Genomic DNA, 16,544 nt, shown 5'->3' with positions numbered 1-16,544 from the left:
GCGTAAATACACAATGATTGTGAATTAACATATATTAATTTGATGTCCACCACAGCCACATAAGTGGGCCTTTATTGACAAGAAAACTGAGGCCTTACATACAGCACGTTACCCGTGATCACATAGAAAGGTCAGATCCAGAACTTCATTAAACCTGAATCACACACTCCCACTTCTGTTATCCGAGGGAGAACAACAGCCGTCAGTACCAACGGCCAGCATTCCCGTTTCAGAGATGCAGCCACCTATGCTGAACTCCAGCGTTCGTCCTCACCGAACGATGGATCCTAATATGGAGCTCAGAAAGAAGTGGCCCCCACCAGTCGGTGGAGTTGACACAGTCCGGAAGCCTTGCTTTGTCTTGGCAGACGACTGTAGCTGTGCCCAGAGCCCTCATCGAGATGTCGTGAGGACCAAAGGATGTCTGGTGGGGAACTCAGCGCTGTGTCCCTCTAGCACTAGCTGCTTCTGCTCCTCCATAGCACAGCCCCATGGGAAACCTTTGTTTGGCTTACATAGACACTCAGACATCTCACCGAAGCCTATGCTGTTACAAGGGAATACGAGGACCAACCAATTTGTAAAGAACGACGATATAGCTCACAGTCTGAGAGTCTAGGACAGTGGTCTTCAACTTTCCTAATGCTGCGGACCTTTAATGGACCTCATGTTGTAGTGATCCCCAACCGTAAAATGATTTTCAGTTGCTTCTTTTTTTACCACTATTATAAATCATAATGTAAATACCTGTTTCCCAACAATGTTAGGCAGCCCCTTGAAAAGGTCATTTGATTCTCCCATGAGGGGGGCGAGACCCACAGGTTGAGAACCACGGGGTCAGCCAAGCACATCAGTCTAGCATGTTGGGTCTTCTAGCAGGACTCTAGGGGACTCTGTATCTTCCATGGCAGAACTAAACAGCACCAAACGGGCCACCTCAAAGGTCAGTAGAGGGGACACATTCAGCCATAGACTTGTGGAAGTTAACTTGCCACCAACTGCTGGGTGACCCACACTTAAGTCTTGGATCCATCTGTTTAGATGAAGAAACTGTTCCAAACCTGTCTGAGAAGATGTGGTGAAAATAAGGTCAGAGTAGCTCAATCATACAGACAGCAAAACACAAAGACAAAGACCAGGAGGAGAAGGAGAAATTGCAGTAGGTAGGAAAGAATCAACTTGGAGGCGAAGGGAAGGAAACCTCGAGTTACCACGGCCCTCACTCGCATCGCCTGAGTGGGCTCCTGGGGCTGTCGTTTGCTCTCAAAGGGCAGCCTCACAGTGGTACTGGTGGGCACCTCTAGTCTACTGGACACTGGGCTCTAACAAAAGGAAGTACCAAGAGCTCCGTCTCCACCAGGTGACACTTTTAACAAAATCTGTCCCCGTGGCATTAACACAGCACAGTCAGGTATGGACTCTGGTGTTGACAGCTTGACAGTCATTGGATAACTCTGGTCACAGTATCTCCTTTAGTGTCCCCCCAGCAAGACCTTGAATGGATGGGAGCAGTCTTCCTCTGGTGTTGTGTAAGCATGTAATTAGCCTGGCACTTATCAGCATCAGTGTCATTAGGCTTGGAGGCCCAGTTTAATCTGGATTCTCTTCTCTTCTCAATGGCAGCCTGTTCCTGGACCAGTACAGAGCCAGCCTTGTTGATGCAATAAAGAGATTACTCCAGCCCTCAGTAAGTATGTTTCTATTTTCTCCTGAACGCTGGCTACTGAATAATTAGTCTGCACACAAAGATGGGAAGAGCAATGGAATGGTGGGATTAATGTCATGTAATACTTTAATATTTATTATGTCCAACTTCAATTGGGTCTTCTGATCTGTTAGGTTCTCTTCTAATCATAACTAGGAAACTTCTTACCCTTGGCCTTCTGATAAGGAACACCGTGGGTAGTAAAATAAATGAAACGGCTTCAAAGATAGTAGGAGATGATTTTTATCAAAGAATTTCTGGACTCTTTCCCTTTGATAACAATATCTTCACATTAAAGTAGAATTATGATATTGAAATTTTTATGTTGACTTCTGTCGTTTTAAATCCCTTCAGTGGTAACCTTTGTCGTTGGGTATTTATTGTGTAAGCTCACTTTTTTCTTTTTATTTCTGTTTATATCAAAGGAAAAAAAAGGACTTCCAGATGAATCTGTATATTAAAAGTTCTTTGCTTTAAAAGGAGGCCATTATTTACATATTATAAATATTAGGTCACAATGAAGCCAAGCATGGTATAAAATATTGTGCACATTTTTACATTTATATATCCATTTATGCCTGTGAGTAAATTACAGAGTTTGTATCCACTCTTATTTTGTTGAGCTGTTATACTAGGCTAGGAGGTCTTGTAGACTAAACGGAGAGTTAATATACTTCTATTTAAAGTAAGAAAACGAGTTTAAAGCTCATGCATTAAAAAAAAAAAAACTTACAAGTATGTAAGACTCTTTGCCATGCCACAGGAATTTAAAATAGGCTAACGGCCTTAGTGTAATGGAAGATAAGAACTCCAAGTTATCTGATATGACCGCTGTGTGTGTGTTCGTGTCTGTGTGTTTTCTAAAGTTTTGTTTCCCAAGTCTTTTGTGAAAGACTCTAGCCTTGTGACCTCAGTGAGACATACAGACTAATACCTTTCAATCTTTCTTTTATATCTTTCTCACACCGAAGGCTCCCAGAGCAATTTGATAACCATCCACTGCTTTTACACTATTGCCTTTTATTTCCTTATCTCTCTCCAGTTCGGAAACTTTAAATAGGCCTCTCAGAGGAGTAACGCTTTGTAAGTGGCAATCAATTCAATTAAATCGGCCTTCTCGATTCTGCCTCTGAAGTGGGAAGTAGGTCCTGAGGCAAGGAAGGGACATGTGCCAAGCTGCTGCTGGCTGCTGCCACATGGAGGAGGCCGCCCAAGTTGAGGGCAGCAGAAGGGACGCTGAGCCTCTTCTGGGCCTCTTCATCTCCCCCGTTAGCCTTGGAGGATGCTTGCAAGTATTTGCAAGACCAAGATTCTCGGGGAGGGCCCTGAGATGCTTGGGTGCAAAGCCTCTATGAAAATGTCTCATACATAAACACAATGCTGTCAAGGACTCCGGGGTCTCACATGGCACAAACAGTACTTCACTATCACCAACACCCCTTCAAAGCCTATTTGTGGCAAATACTCCATTTTGCAGCAGATTTGCATGACTTACAATAGAAAACTGCCCAAGCTATGAATAGACCTAAGTGCAGAGTGGACTGGAATCTCTCGAGGCTCTCTCATGGCTGTTAAACCCTGAACCATGCTCTTCCCTGTCTGAAGTATGGCTCCACACAGCCCCCTCTGAGCCGGGACAGCACCCCCCCCCCGACTGACAGCCAGTTCTTCACTTTATGGCAGAAAAGGCCAAGGCCAAGGCCTGGAGCAGGTGACACTTCCACAGGCTTCAGGCAGAAGGCTAAAGCCAAACCCAGCCTCCTTAGGTTCCCTCCTTAGGTGCCCCACAGGATTGCTGACGCTGCAGCAGGCCACTGGGTGTTCTGGTTTAAAGTCTGGAGGCCCACTGTCAAGAGGAAGTCTGAAATAATGGATAGGGTATGGATTATTGAAACTGTCCCTCAGAATCTCAGGTCTGTAGAGGCAGGGGACCCGTAACCAGGACCTCTATTATTCATTGGATCCTAGAAGGTCACATGGATTAGAAAATCACATAGACCAGGCAATAAAGGATCCAAGGCTGGTGAACTGAGGCTTCCCACTGTGGGAAGCTCTCCAGGCTGACCCTCATACTTCCAATGGACTTCCCCACTGACTAGACTGTCATACTTCAAGACTAAGATCACGCGCAATGGCTGCATTACAGTTAAAGCTAAGCGTAGGTTTATTTTGACCTTAGACAGTTCCTCCGTGATTCTGTGGCCCGTCGTATGAAGATGTCCGCCAGAGACAGACATAAGATGGGGGTACACTGGTGGGTTCTGAGCCCCTGGTGGTTCAACATAGGATACTGCAAGCTCTCGGGGCCTGAGCAAGAGTCCCCAGAATGATCTCCTGGAAGAGACATTGTAACGGCTGGAATGTGGTGGTGCCTGCCTATAAGCCCAGCATTCAGGAGGCGGAGGGAACAGGGTCATGAATTTGAGGGCAGCCTGGACTGTGTGGTATGGCCTGCCTAGACTTCGAACCGAGACAGTAAGTCTATGGAATGGTAGCTGGCCTTTTCTATGGCTCTGCCAGCTACTGGGGTTAACATGGGAGACAGTGGCTCTAAGAAGAAATGGTGGCCTGGCTGGTAGGAAGCTGAGTGTCAGGTCAATTTGAGTACTAATGGGCTCTAGGGCCTCCTGTCATGCCCCGTTTGTCCCCAACAAGGGGAAAGTAAGAGTTTGCCCACACTCCTAGAAGGTCTGTCAGCTCTGGGGCCCTCAGTCCTACTGACCAGGGCAGGTGCAGTTAGACTCCGGAAATGGAAAGCAAGGGGTCACATCCTCTGGAAACCTCAGTTTCTTCTCTGTACAACGAGAGAAGCCAATTAACTGTGGTGCGAGAGACTGGAAAGTTTCTAAACTTTCTGACTGCACTAGGGGCGAGGTGCAGGAGGCACATGCCAAGCAAGGGCTTTGAGAAAAACCGCCAGGGAGGGGAGGCCTATTTCCTTGCCCAGACCAGGGATCTCTGCGCATGCCCATCTGCCCCTGCTGCTTTCCGCTGTACAGGAGCCTCCAGCACGACAGAACCTGACTGGTCCCAGGGGCACTGCCTACTCGGTGCAGGCGACCCCTTTTTTACTACATACAGTCCTCCTAGGTCGGAAAAGGGCCAGGGCTACAACCGCGAGAGTTAAATAATCTCCGCGTCAGGCCGCAGGAAGAAGCAAGCTCTGTACTTAGGAGATGTGTCTTTACTTGGTCTCAAACCTGACTAGATTACTATTTGGAGGTCAGAGGGTCTAGAAACAGAGAAAGAGGAAGCATTCCCTGCTTTTCTGTTCTTAAATAGAGCAATCATAAATGAGGGGAAATAGATGGGGGTAGGAGGGTCGTGGGCAGAGGCTCATCCCAAGCCCAGTGTCTGAACCTAAGCCTAACCCCTGGGTCCTCAGCTGGACAGACCCAGAGCCTGCAGGGTCACCAGGCCTGAGATTCCATCAGGGAGTTAAAAACTCCACCAGCCCGAAACAGTCTTTTTTTTTTTTCCAACTCTGGGTGAAAAAAAAAAAAAAAAAACAAATACATATGCAGTTGGCTTCCATCCAAGTGCTATGAGGAACTTTCTAGAAAAGAGAGACATTTAAAAAAAATGGTATCGGTAAATTTTACTCATCCCAAGAACCAGCGTCTCTCCCCTGCTGGTGAATGTTTTCTCCTTGCTGATGATTGATGGGGTGTCTGCTTAAGGCCATGTTCCCTAAAGTCGGTGACAACAGTCATGTCCTGTATCAGAAGACCCGAAAGCAATTTGAAATCTGGCCAGAGCAGCCTGCACGTTGAACAGCACTGACAAACAATAAATGACACCCGCTAATGTCCCTCTAAAGGGGTTGTGTGTCCCAGAGGCCCGCCAGGGCGGCCAGGCTGTGGGGACGCCACAAGGAGGCGATGCAGATAGCACTCCAGCTGGCTGTCTGTCCCTGTGCAACTGGCTGCCAATTGTCCGCAGCTCAGAAATGCCACTGTGGCCAGCGAGACCGCCCAACAAGTCAAAGTGCCCGTCATGCAGGCCTGGAGGCCCGTGTTCCGTCCCCAGGAACCACAATGGAAGGAGAAAACCAGAGAGTTGTCCTTAAAAACAAACAAGCAAACAGACAAATAAACAAAGCCTGGGTGCAGAGGTGGCCATGGCTGTCATCCCAGCACCTAGAAGGCAGAGGCAAGCAGATCTCTGTGAGTTCAAGGCAAGTCTGCTCTACCTAGAGAGTGCCAGGACAGCTAGGACTACACAGAGAAACCATATCTCAAAAAACAAACAGAAAGTTGTTCTCTGACTCTAATGTATGTTCTCATGTGTGTGTGTGTACACATGTACACACAATAATACCAATAAAAATAATAATATAGTCCTTTAAGTGTCACTGCTGAATTCACATAACCGTCTTCAAAACCAGGAGCCACAAGATCCTAGGAGCCCTGCCTATGTCCAGGAAGTCCTGTAGTTGGAAACCATCTGACCCATTTCTTTTTAATGACTGCCTTCCTCTCTTTTTAAAAGCCTAATCTCTCAGACTGGAGAGATGGCTCAGCGGTTAAGAGCACTGACTGCTCTTCCAGAGGTCCTGAGTTCAATTCCCAGCAACCACACGGTGGCTCACAACCATCTGTAATGAGATCCGATGCCCTCTTTTGGTGTGCATGAAGACAATGTACTCATATACATAAAATAAGTAAACCTTTTTTAAACATCTGTGTTTACAAAACATCTTTTTTTGCCTGTCTCAGGGAAATTGCCATGCATGAGGAGTGGGGGCTCCCTGATGACTGAAGCCATGCTCCAAACCACAATAGGCGACTCCTTCTGGCCAGGTCAGAGGCCTAGCAAGTCTTCACCAGCTCTTGGTGAGGAGCTATTCAGCCTTCCCTTGCTCAGCTCAGGGTAGAAATGGGCCCAGCCCCGAGAAGCTCTAAGGGCCTTGATTCAGCGTGTGCAGTCCTGTGTACTCTTCCCAGCACACCAAGGCACGAGGTACAAACTCTGGGGTTCCCCAGAATTGAACTTCTGTTTGTAGTGATGTGAAACACCCATACTGTTCAGTGCAAAGTACAGCTAGCCTGGTGCTGTCCTTACCAGCTCTATGAAGCTTTGGAATATCTGTGCTCAGTAGAAAGTGAGCTGTTCTAAGATACAGGTGTATCCAGGTAGCCTGGTCTATGTGGCACATTCAAGTCTGCCTAGACTCTCTAAGGAAACCCTGGCGCACAGGAAGTTCTCCATGATGATGCTGGGCTTTTCTATTATTCTACTCCCGAGTGCTACTTGGACTCTTTTGACATCGCAACATGAAGTTGTCTGTCATCTACAGAATTCGCACTCATGAGCTGCCCGATCCAGTCCTCTAACAAAAACTTCTTAGAATCTTTTAAGTAAGCTTATGGGTTTTCTGTTGGGCTGCATTCAGAGTGGTTCTGGGCTACCAGCGGCCACAAGTTGGCCACAGTCACAGGTTGATGGTTTTGTTTCGTGAAATACTTCTAAGTAACCATGCTGGGTGCTGTGCTCCAGAGTGTAAGGTGAGAATTTGGAGTTGAGGAACCTTCTAAGTCAGGATAGCAGCAGAGAGTCACACAGGTGTGGCTGGCAAGTCTAACTCAGCAAGGCCAGATCAGGAGTGAGGAGCTAGGAGAAAGCGCAGGGGGACTGTGTGGCCCTGGGAGGTTTGCGGAAGTGGCATTTGTTTGCAGCTTGATCTCAGAGGCATCAGAGGGGCATGCTGTGCCTCTCAGGAGGAACCAGGGAGAGAGCCACATCTCTAGCAGAGGGAGCGCAGAAGCTGCTCACCTGTGGAGAGTGGAAAGCACACTGTTTGCCTGCAATGCACTCTGGCTTGGCTGTATCGTCTACTTTGGAGCTTGGGCAGAGGCAGAAAACGAAGCTAAAACGTTCCTTTGGGGAACCATTTTGTGAAGCTGACTGAACTGCAATGAAGAGACCTTCTCAGGGAAAGAATGCAGAGCCACTACATGTTTATGAGCAGCGGGTGGGTCACTCAAATACTGCAAACGGGCCAGATCACCATAAAGGAGAATCAGAAAAGCAAAGTTCCTGGGGGGGGGGGGGGCACCGCATACCCACCTCTGCATGGCCTCAGCCAGTATGAGGTAACAGAACTAAAGGTGTAGAGCGATGTTCACTGTCTGCATGGCTCTTGGATGCTCAGTACAGAGGTAGGGCCAGAAGACAGGAAGAAACAGTACAACCCTACCCCAAGGAAGCAAGCAGGTGCACATGGTGTGAGACACGAGAGCAAAGGCATGGCGACCTGAGGAGGCAGGGGTAGAAATGACTGCCTGGGAGGCATAGACTGTAGAGGCCAGAGAAAGTCAGAAAAGGCCTCAAAGGGTGGGGCATCTGGCCTGGGTGCTGAGGGATGAGTAACAGCTCACCCACCGGACAGACAAAAACAGTGGAGGTAGGAGAGGTACTGTGGCCTGAGGAATGTTTGCAAGTTTACAGACAAGGAGCTGCATGGACGAACACGGCAGCCATGATGAGCTCCGCTGGACTAGAGGTCCAAGTGAGTTGTAGATACAGTCACATGGGGCTTCATCTGCCATCCCAAGAAGTCAGAACCCATCTTGGGGGTTTCCAATCCTCATGTCACTGGAAAGACTCTTCCGTCAAACTGTCTCAACAGCTTAAAGAGTTAAAGAGATGAAAGTTAAGGTTGAGGTGCAGCTCAGTGCTAGAGCACGTTCACAAAGCCCTGGGTTCAAGAGCCAGCACCCAAAAAGGAAGAAAGGGAGGAGGAAGGGAAGGGGAGGGAGGGGAGGTAAGGGGAGGGAAGGGAAGGGAAAACTATGCTTCTAGCCCTGGTCTCCTTTTGTCCCTAAGGTCCCCCTCAAGCAGTGCAGAACACACTTGAAGGTGGGGGGTGGGGGTGGCAATGAGGTTTTGAAAGTCAGCTCCTTACCTGATGTGGCAGTGTGTGCCTGCAGTCCCAGCCCTTACAGGGTAAAAACAAAGGGGTGGGGTGGGGGTCTGTGAAGAAGGGAAGGAGAGAGGAGGAGAGGGAAGCAGAAGGACAGGAGAAAAGAAAAGAAAGAACACACAGGCAGTGTTCTGGTTCCTAGGCTTCTGGCTGGGAGTGAGTGTGGAGACACCACAACACACGGGCTCTTGGCTCTGTGTATGTGTGTGTGAGTGTGTGTGTGAGTGTGTGTGTGAGTGTGTGTGTGTGTGTGTGTGTGTGAGTGTGTGTGTGAGTGTGTGTGTGAGTGTGTGTGTGTGAGTGTGTGTGTGAGTGTGTGTGTGTGTGTGTGTGTGTGAGTGTGTGTGTGTGAGTGTGTGTGTGAGTGTGTGTGTGAGTGTGTGTGTGAGTGTGTGTGTGTGTGTGTGAGTGTGTGTGTGTGAGTGTGTGTGAGTGTGTGTGTGAGTGTGTGTGTGTGTGTGAGTGTGTGTGAGTGTGTGTGTGTGTGTGTGTGTGTGTGTGTGTGTGTGTCGCTGGGTGCGCTGACTTTGATGAGGTAAGGTTTGGGGCTAAGGCTTACATTCCACGTTAGACAGAATGGGTTAAAGATATTTTCAGAGCACGCACATGCAGAGACGAGTAGGCCCCCAGAACGAGGGGTGTGGACCCTTCACAAAGGTGAACGCTGTAGTTCTATTATATTCTTGGAAGTTATTGGTGTTTAAGCGATAGTTGAAGCTGAGGACTTCAGTGCAATTGCCTAGAATTATACCAAACAGGAAGAAAAAGTAGGTAGAAGCCTGGGGTCACTGACAGACAGACTAGTGGGAGGGGAGAAGCCAGGAAAGAAAGAGAGAGAGGAATGGGGGGGCGGGGGTGAGCAAAGGCTGCATGTCAGAAACCAGGTAAATAATCAAAAATAGGCATGTACTTAAACATGTAATCAGTATTTAATAATTGGCTCCCTGGAAGAGGAGGGGCAAAGGTAGTTCAGTGGCACATTCCTTTCCTAGATGACTCTGAAGTGCCCTTATTTTGCCACCGGAATATGAAGCAGCCTGGTCCCTTAACAGCATGGTGTCAACTGTGTCTTTGCTGCCAAGTGGAACGTCTCTCCTCTCCCTCGGCATAAGTGAACTCCCTCGAATCTCTGCCCATCAGTCAAATGATCCATTCCTCCAAGTGTTCCTTCTGTGTTTTAAAGATGATTCCGAGGCTGAATGCTTCGGAAGTTACACCTTGGTGAATTGAAAATGATTTTCCTAGGATAATATGCTAACTTTATGTCTATATTGTTTTTCTTGTTTTGATTTTTTTGAAGCCAAATTGTAAGGAATATCTGTCGGTTGTAGTTCTCCACAGACATTCCCTGCTCCCCTGAGGACACTGGGGTGCTCATCTTTAGAAGCACTCATTACAGTGTGGGGCAGAGGCTGGTAGACATCACTGAATGGATGGATGGTGTGCTATCACCGTCCTAAACGTGAATCCACACCTCAGAGTTCTGCATTCAGCAAAAGGAAAAACATTTTAAAAAGCATAACTAACTCTGGACCAATACTCCAGCTCCCTCCTTTTCATTGTGTGGGTGCTGGATTGGGTACTTAGGCGTAGGTGCTGGATTGGGTGGTTAGGTGTGGGTGCTGGATTGGGTGGTTAGGTGTGGGTGCTGGATTGGGTGGTTAGGTGTGGGTGCTGGATTGGGTAGTTAGGTGTGGGTGCTGGATTGGGTGGTTAGGTGTGGGTGCTGGATTGGGTGGTTAGGTGTGGGTGCTGGATTGGGTGGTTAGGTGTGGGTGCTGGATTGGGTAGTTAGGTGTGGGTGCTGGATTGGGTGGTTAGGTATGGGTGCTGGATTGGGTGTTTAGGGGTAGGTGCTGGATTGGGTGGTTAGGGGTAGGTGCTGGATTGGGTGGTTAGGGGTAGGTGCTGGATTGGGTAGTTAGGTGTGGGTGCTGGATTGGGTGGTTAGGGGTAGGTGCTGGATTGGGTAGTTAGGCGTGGGTGCTGGATTGGGTAGTTAGGCGTGGGTGCTGGATTGGGTGGTTAGGGGTAGGTGCTGGATTGGGTGGTTAGGTGTGGGTGCTGGATTGGGTGGTTAGGTGTGGGTGCTGGATTGGGTGGTTAGGTGTGGGTGCTGGACTGGGTAGTTAGGTGTGGGTGCTGGATTGGGTGGTTAGGTATGGGTGCTGGATTGGGTGTTTAGGGGTAGGTGCTGGATTGGGTGGTTAGGGGTAGGTGCTGGATTGGGTGGTTAGGTGTGGGTGCTGGATTGGGTGGTTAGGTGTGGGTGCTGGATTGGGTGGTTAGAAGTGGGTGCTGGATTGGGTGGTTAGGCATGGGTGCTGGATTGGGTAGTCAGGTGTGGGTGCTGGATTGGGTGGTTAGGTGAGGGTGCTGGATTGGGTAGTTAGGCGTGGGTGCTGGATTGGGTAGTTAGGCGTGGGTGCTGGATTGGGTGGTTAGGCGTGGGTGCTGGATTGAGTAGTTAGGGGTAGGTGCTGGATTGGGTAGTTAGGGGTAGGTGCTGGATTGGGTGTTTAGGTATGGGTGCTGGATTGGGTAGTTAGGCGTGGGTGCTGGATTGGGTGGTTAGGCGTGGGTGCTGGATTGGGTAGTTAGGCGTGGGTGCTGGATTGGGTGGTTAGGCGTGGGTGCTGGATTGGGTAGTTAGGGGTAGGTGCTGGATTGGGTGGTTAGGTGTGGATGCTGGATTGGGTGTTTAGGTATGGGTGCTGGATTGGGTGGTTAGGTGTGGGTGCTGGATTGGGTACTTAGGCATGGGTGCTGGATTGGGTGGTTAGGCGTGGGTGCTGGATTGGGTAGTTAAGGGTAGGTTCTGGATTGGGTGGTTAGTGGTAGGTGCTGGATTGGGTGTTTAGGTGTAGGTGCTGGATTGGGTGGTTAGGTAGGTGCTGGATTTGGTAGTTAGGTGTGGGTGCTGGATTGGGTGGTTAGGCGTGGGTGCTGGATTGGGTGGTTAGGTGTGGGTGCTGGATTGGGTGGTTAGGTGTGGGTGCTGGATTGGGTGGTTAGGTGTGGGTGCTGGATTGGGTGGTTAGGGGTAGGTGCTGGATTGGGTGGTTAGGGGTAGGTGCTGGATTGGGTAGTTAGGTGTGGGTACTGGATTGGGTGGTTAGGGGTAGGTGCTGGATTGGGTAGTTAGGCGTGGGTGCTGGATTGGGTAGTTAGGCGTGGGTGCTGGATTGGGTGGTTAGGGGTAGGTGCTGGATTGGGTGGTTAGGAGTGGGTGCTGGATTGGGTGGTTAGGTGTGGGTGCTGGATTGGGTAGTTAGGCGTGGGTGCTGGATTGGGTGGTTAGGTGTGGGTGCTGGATTGGGTAGTTAGGTGTGGGTGCTGGATTGAGTGGTTAGGCATGGGTGCTGGATTGGGTGGTTAGGCGTGGGTGCTGGATTCGGTAGTTAGGCATGGGTGCTGGATTGGGTAGTTAGGTGTGGGTGCTGGATGGGTAGTTAGGCATGGGTGGTAGATTGGGTGTTTAGGGGTAGGTGCTGGATTGGGTGGTTAGGGGTAGGTGCTGGATTGGGTGGTTAGGTGTGGATGCGGGATTGGTTAGTTAAGTGTGAGTGCTGGATTGAGTAGTTAGGTATGGGTGCTGGACTGGGTGGTTAGGTGCCCTCTGTAATCCCGCCCTAGAACTGGCATCTGTGAAAAGTCCCTTGGGGAAAATGTGTTCAAAAGAATAAGCAATAGAGTGTGGCCTTCAGGTTCCCAGACTGGTGTTCTTCCTCTTGTTCAGCACCTGGATTTAGTTTATTCTTTCAACAAATATTGACTGAGGGCCTACTATCTGCTAGGCGCGGAGGAAGCCCCTGTTGTCACGGAGCAGGCAATCCAGCCAGAGAGTCCGGCAATAGCAAACAAGGGCATAGTGTGTGTCTGACGATAAGTACTAAGAACAAAGGTAAAGCGATGGTGGTGGCGGAGAGGCGAGGGGAGGGGCCACTATTCTGGATATAGCTGTTAGTGGTAGGTGATAAACTGAGCCTTAGGCCGAGGAATTATGTGTAGTCAGAAAATGCTTCTTAGCCTAACCACCCACGCCCAACCCACCAGTGAATGGGATGTGGGACGTGTGCACTCCGTGAATGCAAACACCAACTCACCCAAGAATGCTGTCACCCTGAAATGCTATGATATATAGCTCAGATAATAGCTGTAAAAATCCAACTCCTCAGCTCTAACTGTGTGACAGTCTTTGCAGGTGACTTCAAAATGAAACAACTTACATTATTCAGAACTCTAGCATGGCAACCAATCCTTAGAAATAACTGAAGTGACCGACTGGAATCCCCTCCTTCCCCACCCCACCCCCCACCTTTCCCTGGGGAAAAAAAAAGGAGACTCCTGTTCTCCTGCTGAGACCGTGTATTATATCTAGTTTCACATAAAAATGAATTTTTGCTGCTAAGTTTGAAAACTGCCTGAAAATAGCAATTAGTGTTGGAGAAGCTGACAGAACCTTAGGTGTAGTGGCATGATTGGTGTTGCTGTAATTATGTGCCTGGGTGTGTGTGTGTGTGTCTACGTAAACACAATGGGAAGCACGCTTGAAGTCCAGGGCAGCGGGTCACTGGATTCTCTTGCAGGTAGATGGGGTGGGGTGAGGATTCTTATAGCATGAGGAATATGGATTTTGCCCAATCTTATGTCTGAATAGCCTTGCTGTTCAAATTATTTTTACATTCTCTTCCTTTGAGCCTCACAGCTCGCTGGAAGGAAAAACAAAAAAGGCCATGCAACTTGGTTCTTCCCATCAGATGGCTGAGCAAACTCAGCAGGTCAGCCCACGACCCCAGGTTCTTGTGTCTTAAGAGATCAGACGAAACCAACCCCAGAACCCCTCCCGGCTCTCTGTTGGGTGAATAGTGGTTCTGGCTGTCCCGAGATGCCATGGCTGTCTGATGGAGGGGATCCACGGTTTAAGTCCACGATTCTTTCTGCCCCTACTATTTCCCAAACCTTACCCTGCTGGTTTATTTATCCGTAAAGTACAACGTCTAATTTATAAGGTCATAGAGAAGGGTGTGGAAGGGATTGAAGAAGGCCCGTGAGGCAGCTCTTGTGGTGGCAGCTGTCACTGTCATCACTGTGTCTAGTAAGGACACTATGGAATCGAGAGAAAGGCAGCCATGTTGGACTCAGTTGGATAAGCGTCTGATCAAATCTGGGTTCTGCCCCAAGGCCAGTTGTCCAGCTTTCTGAGTATCCTTAAAAGAGACCTAAGAATACATTCAGGGGCTAGAGAACAGAGATGATGTGTGTACAGTGCTGAGCCCATGTCTGACACACGCTAGCAAATGCCTAGTAGGTCTGAGTGATAACTTTCTGTCATAAGGAACTTGACTAAGTTAGGCATGGTAACCCACACCTGCAACTCTAGACCTCAGGGGGTAAAGGCCAGACCAATGCAAATTTGGGTAAGTAAGACACTGCCTCTAACAATAACCAAAAAAAAAAAAAAGGAACTGGAATGCATTTAATAATTTTCTCAGAACCTGGAGTGCATGGAGCACACAGAAGCATGCAGGGGCCTGTTTCTGTTTAGTGGGGAGAAAATAAGGTCGGGAAACCGGGCTGCTCTGAATGCATGTTAGGGGAGGGAGTGGAATTAACACGTAAGCAGTTATTAGTCAAGAGTCATTACGAACTGTCCTGTCACACTGGCTGGGGCCCAGTGTCTGTGTTAGTCAGCTTCTCCTCATGACACAGACTTCAGGTCATGTGGCTGTTTAGAAAGGCCCACCCGCCTGCATGGTCCCACTTTCATCTGACCGCTGACATGAGTTGTCCTGTTCCCATGTGGGCCTTTCCCAGGGATCCCCCGAAGTTGGAACCCTAAGTCTCAGCACCTCGTCCCCGACCGGGAGAGTCATAGAGAAGACCTGGGAGCAGAACTGACAAGAGCGCTTCGGCATGGGTTGTGGTCACTGACCCCAGGGAGAGTAGGTTGGCACCCCATCTTCAGGGCATAGTGGATTAACACGTTTACGAACTGGTTACGACAAGCTCTGGAGCTGTGTAGTGACTGTGTGGGTAGGTGGGGAAGAGTAACGGGAGACGCCCAGACTGTAACAGCCATCGCTTAAACCGTTAGGTCTGATATACCGTATGCTGTTCAGAGCAGCTTCTGTTCGCATTTTATTATGTAGACGTTAATTAAAAATAATGCAACATAGCATGGCTACCTGAGTGTGAAATATTCTTTTCTGGGCCTGCCCTTGAAACAGTTCTTCCCGTGAGCGTCTGTCCTGCTTAGATGTCTCCAGAGCATGTCTGTCCCTGAGAGGAGAAGACGAACACCTTGACTGGCGTCCGTTGTGTTTGGTTGTCTCCCAGTTTTCAACTGTGTGCTTTTCTCTTTTAATGTTCTAGGGGAAAGCATTGGTATTTGCCCCACGCCGAGGGAATACTTTCAACCAGTTTTGCAATCTAGCAGAAAAAGCCGGTCTCTCCCTCCAAAGACATGAAAATTACGATGAGCGCATTTCAAACTTCCACTCCAAGGTTAGTTCTCTGCTTGTGCAAGATAACACTTTAATCCGAGTTGCATTTTGAAGAGATCATGGTCTTTTTGGCAGGTAACCTAAATATTTGATTAAAGTATTCTTTAGGTATGCTGCTTCTGGACAGCCATTTGTATCTGATTATTTTGTGTGCTAAACCCATCTTTTATCTTTGCGTGTCTACGAGGATTTTACAGAAATCGTTCCTGTTTACCCCTTCTCTGAAACAAACTAATCTTTTTTCATTCATAATGGACTAATTTGCACGATGCAAGAGGAGGCAGCTTAGGATGAATGACAAACATGCATTTGTGTTTTCATGAAAAACCTTCGACTTTTAAGTCGGTTAAATGCTTAGCGGGACTGAAATAAATAGAAGGTGGATGTCTAATTGTATCATGTCGGACTGTAAATCTTTATCTCTGCTTGCTTTATGGCTGGGTCAGTTGACAGTTTGAGACTGTTAAATCTCATACAGAATTTCACAGTTGCGAGGTTATATGTCAGATTGAGGCGCTACAAGATTTAGGTCAGAAGCACTTATCTGAGAGTGAGTTCTAAGCCTGCTTACATAAAGCAGTGTTATCAGCCTTTTATTATTTATGGGCATAGGGCAATATAGGGCACCAAGAGGCCAGCATTTCATGGAAAAGTTTTTAAGGTTCTCACGTTGCTGGTGCCTGTCACTGGGACTAGCCTAACACGGACTTCCTGTGTATGTTTGGGCCCTTACAGAAGTCTCCCTTTGCTGAGCTCACCCGCCCTTGGTGAGAGACTCTGGCTTGTCATGCTTTTCCGCAAGGTATGACTGCAGAAAAGTAAAAAGCCTGACTTTAATTTTCTCCTGGGACAACGGGAATAGCATTCTTTACTGCGTGATATAATGTTGAAATAAGTCAGCTACTGGAAAGTCATATTCAAAACTGATCAGATCTTCCAAGCAGGAGAAAGGACCCTGAGTCTCACTTCCTTGAAATGGGCTGCCTTCTTTGCGTCTCTAGGGCTCCATTTAGCTTATGGGTGGGGGTGGGAGTGGAGGGTGCTTCGTGAACTGGAAGTTAAATTGCGTCCTCTCACTGATGGAATTGGACCTGCGGCTTATACTCGGAAAATAGGAACCAACTGGCAAGGTATTCACATCTTACCTGCTTCTCCAGAATAATGCTCCCCCTCCCTACCCTCTCCCCAGAACAAAAGGAAGAACTCTGAGGGGTTACCTGATGGGAGCAGTGTCTCTCCTGGCCTCCTGAGTACCTTCAACTAAAGGAATGAGGTGGCCTTCTCCTAGAGTCAGGCTGGCACTCTGGGGTCAGCTGATGCCGCTTTGACATCCTGTCGTCTTCTCGAGCTTCAGAACAACAGATGCTTTTAGTTTCTCAGTGACAGCTCAGGAGAGCGAAGGTGTGGG

General features: G+C 48.5%; 1 protein-coding gene across 2 annotated transcripts in view; it reads left to right on the top strand.

Annotated features, from left to right (window-relative positions):
- Camkmt (calmodulin-lysine N-methyltransferase) overlaps window positions 1-16,544 on the top strand; it is a 383,042-nt gene that overhangs the window by 361,650 nt on the left and 4,848 nt on the right. For both annotated transcript variants that reach the window (XM_087552977.1, NM_001134463.1), the window contains 2 exon segments: window positions 1,624-1,687; window positions 15,006-15,137. In XM_087552977.1, the coding sequence (XP_087409103.1) occupies window positions 1,624-1,687; window positions 15,006-15,137 (196 nt within the window).

The sequence above is a fragment of the Rattus norvegicus genome, chromosome 6 (assembly GCF_021556685.1).
Source record: "Rattus norvegicus strain SHRSP/BbbUtx chromosome 6, alternate assembly SHRSP_T2T, whole genome shotgun sequence".
NCBI classification, from domain to species: domain Eukaryota; kingdom Metazoa; phylum Chordata; class Mammalia; order Rodentia; family Muridae; genus Rattus; species Rattus norvegicus.
Note: the sequence above shows the minus strand (reverse complement) of the source record. Positions and strands in the feature narration are given on the sequence as shown.